Below are 15,249 nucleotides of genomic sequence, written 5' to 3' on the forward strand. Positions count from 1 at the left end.
CAGAGGATAATCCTAGTCATTTGTTATTTGGTGAAGTTCGTAAACAGACTGTGTAAGCAAACTAAGTTTTTTGCTGTTTAGACAGGGTAAACTCACTCTCAGCTGTGGGGGCTGAGTAGTTAATTAGCTAACTGGTTGAATCTGGTTACTGTAGCCAAGTTCAGATTACTATAAATTCAGGGTTTTTAGTGCAGCTAAGGCAAATGAGTGCAGCTGAGGAAACTGAGTGCAGAGTCGGAGTTTGGTGAAGTGGTGGGGGGAAAGGAGGTGTCCATTTCCTTTTTCTATCTTCCTTACCATGTAGGAATTGGTTTTTACCCTACCACAGGGAAAGGTGCTATCTGGTGAGTATATGGTAAGTTGGTAAGTTCTATTCTATCCTTTTAAGGTTTAAAATAGTACACAAATTGGTAAAGCTAATAACATATATAAAAAAGCAACATAAATAAGTGAATAATATAATTAAGTAATTATTTAAAACACATTAAGGATGGCAGGACAGGTGATGTGTCAAGGCTGCAGCATGTGGGAGCTCCTGGGTAACATTGTGATCCAGGACAAACACGTCTGCAGTAAGTATTTGCGGCTTCAGGAACTTTTGCTCAGAGTCATTGAGCTGGAGGCTGAGCTGCAGACTCTGCAACACATCAAGGAGGGGGAAAGTTACCTGGATGCTTTGTACCAGGAGGCAGTCATACCACTTATGATTGGGTGTTCAGATTTGGTCATTGGTCAGGGACAGGAGGGTGTGACTGTGAGTGAGGCAGGTAAGGGGACCCAGAGGGCTGGAGTGTGAGCCTCTGCCATTATTCAGTCGGTATGAGGTTCTTTCAGCTTGTTTGGATGAGAATGGGGGCTGCGGGGTGGATGAGCAAACTGACCATGGCGCCGTGGTACAGGAAGCCATTCAAGTGGGGGGAGCAAAAAGGAACGTAGAGCTGGTAGAGGACAGTATAGTCAGGGGGATTGACACTTCTCTGCAGTAGAGAAGAGTAGAGAGTAGAGGCTGCGTTGTCTGCCAGTGCCATCTGCTCAGGGCTAGAGAGGAACTTAGAGTGGGAGGGTCAGTTACCAGTGTCATAGGTAAAACTAGGAAAGAGGTTCTGCTTAGAGAGTATGAGGAGCTCAGCACTAAATTGAAAAGCAGAATGTCAAATGTTATAATCTCTGGATTATTACATGAACTGCGTGCAAATTGGCACAGGGTACATAAAATTAGAGCGATGAATACATGGCTCACAAACTGGTGTGGGAGAAGTGGGTTCCAGTTTGTGGGGCACAGGCAACATTACTGGGGAAAGTGGTGGCTATGCCGTTGGGACGGCCTACACCTGGACTGGGCTGGGACCAGTGTTCTTGTGAAATACGTAACTAGGGAAGTAGAGATACTAGATAGTGGGGGGGAGTGCAAGTGATCAAATGCAGAAATATGTGGTATATCAAAGAGTAGAGACAAGGTAAGAGAAGAAAATAGTAATATGAGAGATGAGGGTTGGAGAATGGCAGGGACAGAGAAAAAACCTAAGAATGTGCAAAGAATCAAGACTTGATATTACAAAGATAACAAAAAGACTAAACTAAAGGCTCTGTATCTGAATGTACGTAGCATTCATAACAAAGTAAATGGATTGATAGCACACGTTGAAGTAAATAAAAATGATCTGATAGCCATTATGGAGACCTGGCTGCAGGATGACGAGGAATGGGCCCTGAATATTGAGGGGCATGTGACATTCGAGAAGAATAGGAAGCTAGGTGAAGATGGAGGGGTAGGATTGTTCATCAAGGATGGCATTTGTGCAGTATTTAAAGATGAGCTTGGCTCAGGAGGTCAGGATGTAGAATTGGGTTGGATGGGGGATGAGGAATAGTAGGGGAAAGAAGTCACTAATGGAAGTAGTCTACAGTCCCCCTAACAGTAACCACAATGTAGGACAAAGTATAAAAGAAGAACTATCAGGTGTTTGTGATAAAGGGGCGGCAATAATCATAGCTGACTTTAATCTACACATAAACGGGACAAATCAGATTGGCAGTAGTAGCCTGGATGAGGAGTTCATAGAATGTTTTCATGATAGTTTCTTAGAGCAATATGTTCTGGAACCAGCCAGAGAGCAGGTTATATTAGATTTGGTATTGTGCAATGTGACAGGACGAATGAAGGCACCCCTAGGTAGCAGTGACCACTTCTTATCTAAAGAAGTTAAGGAAAGCATCAAACATAAGGAGCAAGCATATAATTGCGCAAAGATGAGTGGCAGGCCAGATGATTGGTCAGAATACAAAGACCAGCAGAGAATGACTAAAAGATTAATCAGGAGAAAGAAATTAGAGTGTGAGAGGAAGCTATCTAGAAATGCAAAAATGGATAGCAAGAGTTTCTTCCGGTATTTAAACAGGAAAAGAGTAGGTAAAGTGAGTCTAGAGAATAAGAATAGGGAGTTAATAGGAGATAATGAGGAAATGGCGAATGAAATGAACAAATATTTTGCTTCTGTCTTTACTATAGAAGATACAAAAGTCATTCCAGTAATAGCTGCAAGTTAGGAGGTGAAGTTACAATCACCAGGGAAGCAGTACTGAGCAAACTGATGGAGCTAGAAATACCTGGAAAAACTCAGCAGGTCTGGCAGCATCGGCGGAGGAGAGCACAGTTGACGTTTCGAGTCCTCATGACCCTTCAACAGAACTATTCTTCAGTTCTGTTGAAGGGTCATGAGGACTCGAAACGTCAACTGTGCTCTCCTCCGCCGATGCTGCCAGACCTGCTGAGTTTTTCCAGGTATTTCTGTTTCTGTTTTTGTTTTGGATTTTCAGCATCCGCAGTTTTTTGCTTTTAAACTGATGGAGCTGCAGGCTGACAAGTCTCTGGATCCAGATAGACTTCAACTCAGGGTCTTAAAAGAGGTGGCTAATGAGGTTGTAGATGCATTGATGTTAATTTTCCAAAATTCCCTAGATTCTGGAAAGCTTCCTTCAGACTGGAAAGTAGCAAATATAACAACTCTGTTCAAGAAGGGAGGGAGGCAGAACACAGGAATTTATAGGCCAGTTGGCTTGACGTCTGTTGTGGGGAACGTGTTACAATTGATCATTGAAGAGGTTACAGCTGGGCACATAGAAAAACTTGAGATAATCGGGGAGAGTCAGCATGGTTTTATGAAAGAGAAATCATGTTTAACCAGCTTATTAGAGTTCTTTGAAGGCGTAACATGTGCTGTGGATAGACACACTGTACTTGGATTTCCAGAAAGCATTTGATAAGGTACCACATCAAAGGTTATTATGGAAAACAAAAACTCATGGTGTAGTGAGTAATGTATTAGCCTGGATAGAAGATTGGCTGGCTGGCAGAAAACAGAGCATGTGTAAATGGGTCTTTGTCTGATTAGCAGGATATGACGAGTGGAGTCCTGCAGGGGTCTGTGCTGGGGCCTCAACTTTTTGCAATTTACATCAATGACTTAGATGAGGGGAACAAAATTTACAAACAACACAAGATAGGTAGGAAAGTATGTTGTAGAGGAGACATAAGGAGTTTGCAGATTGATATAGATATGTTGAGTGAATGGGCAAAAATCTGGCAAATGGAGTATCATGTAGGAAAATGTGAAGTTGTTTACTTTGTCAGGAAGGATATCAAAGCAGAGTATTACTTAAATGGAGAATGACTGCAGAACTCCAAAGTGCAGAGAGATCTAGGTGTTCTTGTACATGAGTCACAATAAGTTAATATGCGGGTACAGCATGTAACCAAGAAGGCTAATGGAATTATTATTATGAGAGGAATTGGACATAACAGTAAGGATGTTACGCTCAGTTATGCAGGACATTGGTGAGATTGCATCTCGAATATTGTGTGCAGTTTTGGTCTCCTTACTTAAGGAAGGATGTGAATGCATTGGAAGCAGTTCAGAGAAGGTTTACGAGGCTAATACCTGTAATGGGCAGGTTGTCTTTTGAGGAAAGGTTAGACAGGCAAGGCTTGTATCTGCTGGAGTTTAGAAGAGGAAAAGGCAACTTGATTAAATCTTGTAAGATCTTGAAAAGTCTTGGCAGGGAGGATGTGGAAAGGATGTTACCTCTTGTGGGAGAATTTAGAACTAGGGGGTCACTGTTTAAAAATAAGGGGCCGCTCATTTAAGACAGATGAGGAGAATTTTTTTCTGAGGTTCATGATCTTTGGAACTCTTCCTCAAAAGTTGGTGGAAGCAGAGTCCTGAATATTTTTAAGGCAGAGGTAAATAGATCCTTGATAAGCAAGGGGGTGATAGGTTATTGGGGGTAGTTGGGAATGTGGAGTTGAGGTTACAATCAGATCCACTGTGATCTTATTGAATAGTGGAGCAGGCTCGAGGGGCCGAGTGGTTGCTACTCTTAATTTGTATGCTCATATATTGTTAGGAGTGGGGGGTCTATTTAAAATTATTAGTGAAAGATGTTGACGAGAAATTTCTTTCTCCAATTTGTTTTCCTTCTGTACGTTTCTTAACCAGCCCCTCCTTCTGCCCCCCACTTAGAAAACAAGGCGTGACTGTTTTATTATCTGTCTGCTGTTGAGATTAGGAATTTTGCAGCATGGGTTATAAAGGTGCTCTGACTGCATTGTGTCTTGGATTTATTATACTGTATGTAAAAGTATAGGCAGTGTTAATTCCTTCACAAAAACAGAATTACCTGGAAAAACTCAGCAGGTCTGGCAGCATCGGCGGAGAAGAAAAGAGTTGACGTTTTGAGTCCTCATGACCCTTCAGCAGAGTGAAGTTAGGAGAGGGGTGAAATATAAGCTGGTTTAAGGGGGGGGGAGAGAGAGAGAGAAGTTGGGTGGGGTGGGGGGTGGGGGGGTTGTAGGGACAAGCAAGCAGTGATAGGAGCAGATAGTCAAAAGATGTCACAGATAAAGGAACAGAGAGATGTTAAAGGTGGTGATATTATCTAAGAGAATGTGCTAATTAAGAATGGATGGCAGGACACTCAAGGTACAGCTCTAATGGGGGTGGGGTGGAAAGACTGACAGGGTATTATAGTTATAGATTTAAAAATAATGGAAATAGGTGGGAAAAGAATAATCTATATAAATTATTGGAAAAAACAAAAGGGAGGGGGAAGAAACGGAAATGGGGATGTGGATGGGGGGAGGGGGAGTTTAAGATCTAAAGTTGTTGAATTCAATATTCAGCCTGGAAGGCTGTAAAGTGCCTAGTCGGAAGATGAGGTGCTGTTCCTCCAGTTTGCGTTGGGCTTCACTGGAACAATGCAGCAAGCCAAGGACAGACATGTGGGCAAGAGAGCAGGGTGGAGTGTTAAAATGGCAAGCGACAGGGAGGTTTGGGTCTTCCTTGCGGACAGACCGCAGGTGTTCCGCAAAACGGTCGCCTAGTTTGCGTTTAGTCTCTCCAATGTAGAGGAGACCGCATTGGGAGCAACGAATGCAGTAGACTAAGTTAGGGGAAATGCAAGTGAAATGCTGCTTCACTTGAAAGGAGTGTTTGGGCCCTTGGACGGTGAGGAGAGAGGAAGTGAAGGGGCAGGTGTTGCATCTTCTGCGTGGGCATGGGGAGGTGCCGTAGGTGGGGGTTGAGGAGTAGGGGGTGATGGAGGAGTGGACCAGGGTGTCCCAGAGGGAATGATCCCTACGGAATGCCGCCGGGGTGGGGTGAAGGGAAGATGTGTTTGGTGGTGGCATCCTGCTTGAGTTGGCGGAAATGGCGGAGGATGATCCTTTGAATGCGGAGGCTGGTGGGGTGATAAGTGAGGACAAGGGGGACCCTATCATGTTTCTGGGAGGGAGGAGAAGGCATGAGGGCGGATGCGCGGGAGATGGGCCGGACACGGTTGAGGGCCCTGTCAACAACCGTGGGTGGAAAACCTCGGTTAAGGAAGAAGGAGGACATGTCAGAGGAACTGTTTTTGAAGGTAGCATCATCCGAACAGTTGCGACGGAGGCGAAGGAACTGAGAGAATGGGGTGGAGTCCTTACAGGAAGCGGGGTGTGAGGAGCTGTAGTCGAGGTAGCTGTGGGAGTCGGTAGGCTTGTAATGGATATTGGTGGACGGTCTATCTTCAGAAATTGAGACAGAGAGGTCAAGGAAGGGAAGGGAAGTGTCAGAGATGGACCATGTGAAAATGATGGAGGGGTGGAGATTGGAAGCAAAATTAATAAATTTTTCCAGGTCCCGACGAGAGCATGAAGCCGCACCGAAGTAATCATCGATATACCGGAGAAAGAGTTGTGGGAGAGGGCCGGAGTAGGACTGGAACAAGGAATGTTCCACATACCCCATAAAGAGACAGGCATAGCTGGGGCCCATGCGGGTACCCATAGCCACACCTTTTATTTGGAGGAAGTGAGAGGAGTTAAAGGAGAAATTGTTCAGTGTGAGAACAAGTTCAGCCAGACGGAGGAGAGTAGTGGTGGATGGGGATTGTTGGGGCCTCTGTTCAAGGAAGAAGCTAAGGGCCCTCAGACCATCCTGGTGGGGGATGGAGGTGTAGAGGGATTGGATGTCCATGGCGAAGAGGAAGAGGTTGGGGCCAGGGAACTGGAAATTGTTGACGTGACGTAAGGTGTCAGAGGAATCACGGATGTAGGTGGGAAGGGACTGGACAAGGGGAGAGAGAAGGGAGTCAAGATAGCGAGAAATGAGTTCCGTGGGGCAGGAACAGGCTGACACGATCGGTCTGCCGGAACAGTTCTGTTTGTGGATTTTGGGTAGGAGGTAGAAGCGGGCCATCCGAGGTTGGGCGACTATCAGGTTGGAAGCTGTGGGAGGAAGATCTCCAGAGGAGATGAGGTCAGTGACAGTCCTGGAAATAATGGCTTGATGTTCAGTGGTGGGGTCATGGTCCAGGGAGAGGTAGGAGGAAGTGTCTGCGAGTTGACGCTCAGCCTCCGCGAGGTAGAGGTCAGTGCGGCAGACAACAACAGCACCACCCTTGTCAGCGGGTTTGATGACAATGTTAGGGTTGGACCTGAGAGAACGGAGTGCAGTAAGTTCAGAGAGAGACAGGTTAGAATGGGTGAGAGGAGCAGAGAAATTGAGACGGCTAATGTCACGCCGACAGTTCTCAATGAAAAGATCAAGAGAAGGTAAGAATCCAGAGGGAGGGGTCCAGGTGGAGGGAGAATATTGGAGGTGTGTAAAAGGATCCGTTGAACGGGGAGAGGACTCCTGCCCAAAGAAGTGAGCACGGAGACGAAGACGGCGGAAGAAGAGTTCAGCATCGTGCCGAGCCTGAAATTCATTGAGATGAGGGCGTAAGGGTATGAAACTAAGTCCTTTGCTGAGCACTGAACGTTCAGCATCGGAGAGGGGAAGGTCAGGGAGTATAGTGAATATGCGGCTGGGGCTGGGATTGGAAGAAGGGGTGGGGACGGAGGGACAAGCAGGGGTGGAGGGTCCCAGATGGGTGTTGGTGTCGATGAGTTGTTGGAGCTTGCGTTCCTTAGCACTTGAGAGAAAGAGAAAAAGTTTCTTGTTGAGGCATCGGATGAGACGAAGAATAAAATGAAACTGGGGGAACGCGCAGCTTTGATAAAGGGTGCGGCGGTGCTGCTGGAGGGAGAGGTCGAGTGTGTTCATATGGCGGCGCATGGCACTGAGTGTGGATCTCAGAATGCGACGGGAACAGCAGTCCGAGAAACGTTTTATGTCCCAGAGATGCCTGTAATCCTGGGTGGGTTCGAAACTAGAGGGATGGAATTTCAGTTGAAATCCACGTGGGGTCAGTCAGAGATGGAGACAGTCACTGAGAAAGGAAATATGGCTGTGAAAGCGGGTTTTAGTAAACACCTTGTCAAACACCAGGAGAGAAATGGAAAGCAGTGAAGGTAAACAAGGCAGAAGAGACAGGCGGAAATCCTGTCGGAGAACAGAGCAATACTTCTTCAAGGTAGGCATTTCTTGAAGAGGAGTGGCAGTCAATTAAACACAGAGGTAAAAACAAAAAACTACTGCGGATGCTGGAAATCCAAAACAAATTAATTCCCTCCCCTGTCTGGCACACCATTTGCGGGATGGGTGTAAATTACAAGAACGTTTATTTTGAGGAGTTTATATTTCACAACCTGTTCTTCTGGAGCTGTTCATTTCCAGGGATTTCTAGGAAAATGTATCAAATAAGTGGCACACTGGCAGTAAAGCTTTAATCTTTGGAGAGAAAATAGAGAGGATTGGCTGTCATTTTGTAAATCAAGTCTTTTAGATGGGTAAGGTGGGGGTGGATTTTGAATTTAACCAATGTACACAAAAACAAAATAGAAGAACCTGGCTGCTTGTGTAGAAATCGTCTAGCGACAGATTTAAGTTTTGAATTATCACTGGATTCCTGGGGCCCTGCTAAGAGACCATCTGTTTGGATTGCTGGATATATGCTATATGTGACCTAATAACATGGTTCAACGTGAAATATTTTAAAATATTGCTTAAAAAAACAGATGGTAATCTTAAACTCCAAGCACTGCTGTGTTTAACTGGCTGAGAACAAAACATCTTAAATACAAGAGCACCTGTTTTAATTCTCAGATTTGAACAATTGTCGCTGCTCAATTGAATCTGCCCCAAATGGAGCTGACCTGATGGTAGATGAGTTGGGCTGTTTGAAATCTGATTAAATGGAGGTGACCACTGATCACAGTCGAGACAGCTTCCACCGGAATCATTTTGATTTTGGCTCTGATTTTGGGATCAGTGTTCAAGGAATAGCATTTGCCTCAACCTCGCTAATAGCTGCTGCCAAACATTTGATTGGCTTTAGAGCGGAGACTTGCTCTCATTGGGCATCTGTTCCATCGCAATTCCCTCTACAATGGAACTGTGGCATCTGGAGATGGGGCAAGAAACAGGAAGGCTCTTCAGTTAATCAGATTGGAGAACTCTCATTGAGATTCACAGGGCTGCATTTTATTGGGGTTGGGGGTGGGGCAGATGGCTCCCAATCCCTGGAGGGAAAGTTTACTGGAAGCTGGCTGACTTCATGCAAGCCCACCCTGCAGGCATAATGCACTTTGGGCAGGCTAAATTGGCTAACAATGGGACTTCTGCCCCTCAATGGGGAGGAGGCTCCACCTTTGGGACCTGCCAGCCAACTGGATTGCTCCAGCAGTCCTGGTAGTGCCCAGAGCTCAGTAGTGGGTGCTGTCAGGACTGCAAGTGGTCCCAAGAAGAAGGCCCAATGGATCCTGGAGTGAGGTAAGTCTGGGCTATTGGGTGGGTAGGGTTTGGCCAGCTTAGGGAGGTGCAGGGGGTGGGTTTTGGAGAGCAAGCAGGTAGGAAGGAAGGGGGTGTACTATCTTTGGGGGTGGGGGCTGCCCCCGATGCGCAAAGGGCACCTCCTAAAGATAGTACCCCTCCCTCCTTCCCATCCCTTTAAAAACTTTAAAAAAATGGCCTGCCCACTCCAACCATATTATGGGGGTGGAGGGGGGGCATATTATCGGGGCCAATTAGTTTGTTAACAAGCTCAGTTGATGCTTAATTTTTTTTTAAACATGGCGGGTGGGTTATCGATTTCGGTGCCCGCCCACCTACTGTGTTAATGGGGGGTGAGTTTGGGGGTGGGTGGGAAGCTGGTGAGATGGGTACCCACCCTATTATACTTGCCTGATCGCCGAAAACATGCCCAGCGTGGGTGAGTAAGATCCAGCCCACAGAGCCCAACCCAGGAAGCATAAAGCAGTAAATGTAGATTAGATTTAAATCATGCAGAGAATGAAAAAATTGGGAAAACAGATGGGATTAAGGGAGAGAGATAAGAGACATGCAGGCAGAAAGAAAAATTTATAAAATGCTTCTCATGACCATCGGACATCTCGAAGTGTTTTACAGCCATTGAAGTACTTTTTTCTATGTGCAATCACCATTGTAATGTAGGAAACGTGGCAGTCAGTTTGCAGACTGCAGGCTTCCCCAGCAGCAGTGTGATAATGCCCAGTTAATCTCTCTTTGTGATGTTGATTGAGGTATAAATATTGATCAAGACACCAGGGATAACTCCCCTGCTGCCCTTTGAAATTGTGCCATGAGACCGTTAATATCCACCTGAGCAGGCAGATGTTGCCTTGGTTTAACATCTCACATGAAAGACGAAAAGTAAAAAAAATTGTAAACAATAGAAAGGCAGTGTTGATTTTAGGGAATGAGATTACATAGTTGTAGAATTACTTTTGCAGGCCCAGATTGGCTGTTCAGCAGTAATTATCAGTGTTTAAAAAAACACACATTCCTGAATGAACTAGCCTTATTTTTTCAGTTATCCTTTTTGCAGCACCAGTGTGTAAGTACTCTCAAGTTCATGCCACTATAATGATTTCTATGGTAAGTCTATTGGTGAGGATAGCTGCAGCATACCTTGTGGAAAAACAGCATATCTCTGACAACAACTTATTGCTTTCCATGTTTAATGACATCTGTGTGGATGTCCAGAAGTTGCTGTCAGATTTACCCTGTTGTTATTATTTACGCTGTTGTTATTCAGCAAAATTTGGGCCTAGTTCTTTCGCATAGGTCCTGAAGTCAAATAATGCATGCTCTGGAAAAATGTAGTTGAGTGCTATTTGTTTGCGGTCTGGACAAGAAGTAGTTCTGTTTTGATGCCTGTGGAACTTTATCAGGAAATAATCATCAGACATATTTGACAATCAAAACATGGATTAAATGGACAATTGCTTATAGTGGACAAAACTCTGCCCTACTATTCTGCATCCCTAATGTGCTTTTGTTTTTTGCTTTTTTTGCATATGTATTTTCTATCACATTGGAATGTGTTTTTTTTTGCTGCCGAAGTATCTTTCTGAATGCATTGTCGGTTTATTCTTCCCTTCCTTCAATTGTTCCCCTATCTCTTAAGCACCTTGAACTTATTCAGCTGCCAATTATTGATTCTACAAGAGGGAGCAAACTGCTGCTTTTAAACTAACTGGGGGGAAGCATGGATCAGTGACCCCATTTTCCTCAAACTTTATCCCTTTTCCCACAGAGAGCAATCTAGCTGCTGTTCCTGATGTATCCACAGTATTTTGACCTGAATTAGACCAGGCTTTGCTGTCTACTTTTAGGTTCCTACTAGTTGATCTCCTATGGGATTGCATGTTGTGATTCAAGACCAAGTGCAGTATTGTAGGGTGGAAGGTAGCTGAACCCATGTGGGAAAGGAGAGAGATGATAGTGGAGGAAAAGTAAGATGATGAACATGGGTGGGGGATGGGGAGAGGCAGAGGATACTGCGTAGAGTGCATGGGTGAAATAAAGGCAGGGAATTGCAGGGCTCAACCTCTCAATCAGGAGGGGAAGCAAGGCTGATATTTCCCTGGGGATGGGAGGCAAGTGAGGAAGTGTGGAAGAAATGTGTTAGACCTGACTTTGTTTTCAGTAGAAGAAAGGGTCTCGCTTGATTTACTAGCCTCTGGGGGAGAGTGAATGCTTCCAGACGTTGCTCTTTTCAGCGCTCTGGTTTTGGAGTTTGTTTCACTGTGATTGACATTGCGTTTTCCCTTCTGACTGGGGAGCTGTGATTTGGTGACTTTGTGGATGGTTGTTGCCTCTTGGGAGTTGGCTGGTGGTTTCTTATTCTATTACTTTCTTGTGGGGTCAGTTTCGGAGATTGACTAGTTACGGATTTCTCATCCCATTCACGCTTTTCCGTTAAATTTGCTGAGAGGAAAAAGTGATCAAGACTTTCATTGCTGTCCAATGACTGGTCAGCAACTAGTAATTTTAAATATTTGTCATTTGGTTATACTTACACTTGCCATGAGAGTACAATCTATGAGTTATCTAAAAGCACTATTTTAGTTGTAAATGTTTTAATATTTACACAATTATCTGTTGATTGACCTGGAGAGTTCAGTACTCTCTAAGGCAGTCAAGTAATATTGGTTGAGCTGTTCATAATGTGACTTTCAAAACATCATCTGTAAGTGCAATACCTATGGAATAATATAGCCAATAACCATTGTTAATACATAGTAGATAAATGGTATTTTGTTATGCAATGGGTTTATTTTGGTAACACTTTTGTATTCCAACAGGTTACCGACCAATCTTGGCTTTCAAAAGGTGTGAAAGTTCCCTTTCTTCAAATGCCATACAATATCAAAGGGAAGTTCCACTTTCTACCTCCTGCCTCTGTAAAAGTTATTGGAAGTTATTTACTTGGTACGTGCATCAAGCCAGAGATCAATGTGGATGTTGCTGTTACAATGCCAGCAGTAAGTTTTGTCATTGTTATTTTTGTTTGGGGGTTGAGGTGGGGGGTGGGTTCAGATTTGCTCACTTCATAATTCAATTTTTCTTAAATTAACTTTGCATTTCATTTGATCATCCATATATACATATGTAAGAACATATGAATTAGGAGCAGGAGTAGCACATGGGACTACAGCAGTCAAAAGGCAGCTCACTAACACCTTCTCAAGGGCAATTAGGCATGGGCAATAAATTCTGGTCTATTCAGTGACACCCACATCCTGTGAAAGATTAAAAAAGGCCATTTGGCCCCTTGGGCCTGTTGCCATTTTGATGGCACATTGGCTGATCTAAATGTGGTCTCAGCTCCACTTTCCTGTCTACCCCACCATAACACTTTATTCCCTTGTCAATCCAGAATCTATCTCACTCAGCCTTGCATATATTCAATGACCCAGCCTCCACTGCTCTGAGTATTGCTGCTTCACACTGCTAGTACGCAGTAGCAACAGGAGTGGTATTCGCCACTAACAGGATGCTGCCATTAAGCTAAAAAGACATTCTGCCTATCACACAAATGAGTAATGTGGTATATAAATTTTGGTGCCAGTGTTATGCTAGGTACGTAGGCCTTATGTTTCAAAGACTGGTGGATCGTATCAAACAGCATGTCCCAGCCACTGTTTGCAACAGGCAGGGTACGGACCATACCAAACCAGCCTGTGCTTGCAAAACGCGAAACAGTGTCCAACATTAGATGTGAGCCCACGATTGGACAACATTTGCTAAATAATCCTCAACATGCTAAGAATTACGCTGACAACCAATTTAAGATTGTCAGTCGGGCTCACATTGTGGCACATTTACACGCATTGGAAGCTACATATATTAATATACAGGGCCCTGTCCTTTGCAGACAGAAAGAACATGTACACACGTTGCACCTGTTTCAGCTAAACAAAATAAGTGCCAGCCATTCGCTGACTCATTCCGCAGGGCAATGCCTTGACCAATCAGGGTCAAGCTGCCTGGTTTGAATTTCAAACAATGCTTGGCAGTTAACTGTCAGTCACAATCAGTGGTGCATTCTCCATGGCAACGCCACTTGCAAGCCAATCGGCACTCTCTCATATACAGTATAAATTGTTGTTTCCCTCCTTATATTGGTATTCTTGCGAGCGACCTGATGACAGCATTTAAGAAGTATTTAGATGAACACTTGAAACACCATAGCATACAAGGCTATGGGCTAAGTGCTGGAAAATGGGATTAGAGTAGATAGGAGCTTGATGACTGGCGTGGACACGATGGGACGAAGGGCCTATTTCCGTGCTGTGAAACTCTATGACTGAGTGCAAGACGAAAAGCTCAGACATGTCTATTTTTTTGTCAGCAGCACTCAAGTTCTGTCCTACCAAACGGCTCTCTGTGGATGTGAATTCCAGAGGCTAATGTTCCTCTGAGAGAAAACATTTCTCCACATCTCTGTACTAAATGGGAGACCTGTTATTTTTAAACTGTATCCCCTAGTCTCCTAGATAATGTCCTGGTCTCGCCCATAACTGGAAACATATGCTCAGCATCCACCCTGTCAAATCCCCTCAAGCTTATATGTTTCAGTACAGTATCTGCTACCCATCACCATTTTCAACAATCTCCAAACTGAATTTGTTAACAAATTCTAGGTTAGTGTTTCTGTTTGTCTGATGAGGCTGAAGTTACTTTGGAAGGTGGGAGACCAGACGTCTGCTACCAATAACTGGCGGCATCCCAGACCAATCTCCGGAAACCATGAGGGAGTTAATTTCCTAATTGACAGCAGGAATCTTGCTGCTGGGGCTCCTGGCTCCATGGGGGACCTTTAATTGCTGCACTTCCCCCTTTAGGGAGGATCCCCCACTCCTGAGAGCTGCTGGCCAGTCGGAGGCTGGTAACTCTCCCTTACCAGCAGAGTTATCGGGAGTGGTGGTTGCTGCTGGTAATGCACTTGGGCCATCACCAGAGTTGATCATGGGAGCCTTGGCAAAAGGCAAGTGATGGCAGGATCACTGGTGAGTGGGTGAGTGGGTGGGGGCTGGTTAGAGTAGAGGGCAGGGGATTGCTCTCACTGGGCACTCCCATTCTTGGTGCTGGGTCCCTTGATCAGGCACTGAATGCCTTTGAACAAGGGGTACACTGCCCCCAAAACTAGGCTGCAAGAAAATCCGCATGGTGATTCCCATTGTTGGTTGAATTCCAGCGGTGGGGGTTGAGGCCCTTAAATGGGCTTTAATTTCCCGCTTAAGAGCATCAATTAGCTCCTGGGTGGCAAGGCCACTCACAAGCTTTCCCACCCTGGACTTAATTGGTGGGAGGCAATGAGGTATCCGTCCTGCTCTCTCCTGCCTGATCACATGACCTCTGCCATTTGCACCCCCCCCCCCAAAACCACCTCCTACCTCCTGGCCTCTGAACTCGCCTGTGGCGGGGAGCAGGCACTAAATTCTGCCCATAGAGCGCACGCTGTTCTTGTGTAGGGTCACATTCAGCTTTTCTAAGCCCAGAGAACTGGGTTTAGATTGTCACGAGTTAAGGCTTGGGGATCCTTAAGTGTGATCAGTTTTAAAATGTTTCCGTGAGCTGTTCTCTCTTTTAGTGGCCTCATAGGAACATGGTTCTTGTTTACAAGAGAACCTTGAGTCCCTGTTATGCTGAGGCTACAGGCCCTTAAATTTATCTCTGCAGTGATCTCGTGCAACTCACAACTTCAAAATAATTCATATCATATTGCATGATGTTATGATTCTAATATAGCCAAGTGATGACAACTACACTGAACTTCAGAGTAAGAGGAAGGAACAAAGTTCTAGGTAATGACAGCTGGGAGGGAGTCGAAAAGGTGACATGTCGTATATGATGCTGCATTGTTCTTGCTTGTGGATATTTGGAATCGATGCGTGATGTTCAGTTATTTTTACGGATGTTGATATTGACGTGGACTCATTCTGATTTCATATCAAGTCAATTTGCTTATTCCAAACTACTTCTAGAAAAGATGGCAGTCCCATATGTTCTGCATAATCTA

At 44.8% G+C, this 15,249-nt stretch overlaps 1 protein-coding gene across 1 annotated transcript in view; it reads left to right on the plus strand.

Moving 5' to 3' along the window:
* Positions 1-15,249, plus strand: part of nol6 (nucleolar protein 6 (RNA-associated)) — a 125,509-nt gene that overhangs the window by 13,704 nt on the left and 96,556 nt on the right. The window contains exon 4 of the mRNA XM_078551346.1: positions 12,029-12,208. Within this exon, the coding sequence (XP_078407472.1) occupies positions 12,029-12,208 (180 nt within the window). The remainder of the gene's footprint in view (positions 1-12,028; positions 12,209-15,249) is intronic.

The sequence above is a fragment of the Cetorhinus maximus genome, chromosome 1, assembly GCF_964194155.1.
Source record: "Cetorhinus maximus chromosome 1, sCetMax3.hap1.1, whole genome shotgun sequence".
Classification (NCBI taxonomy): domain Eukaryota; kingdom Metazoa; phylum Chordata; class Chondrichthyes; order Lamniformes; family Cetorhinidae; genus Cetorhinus; species Cetorhinus maximus.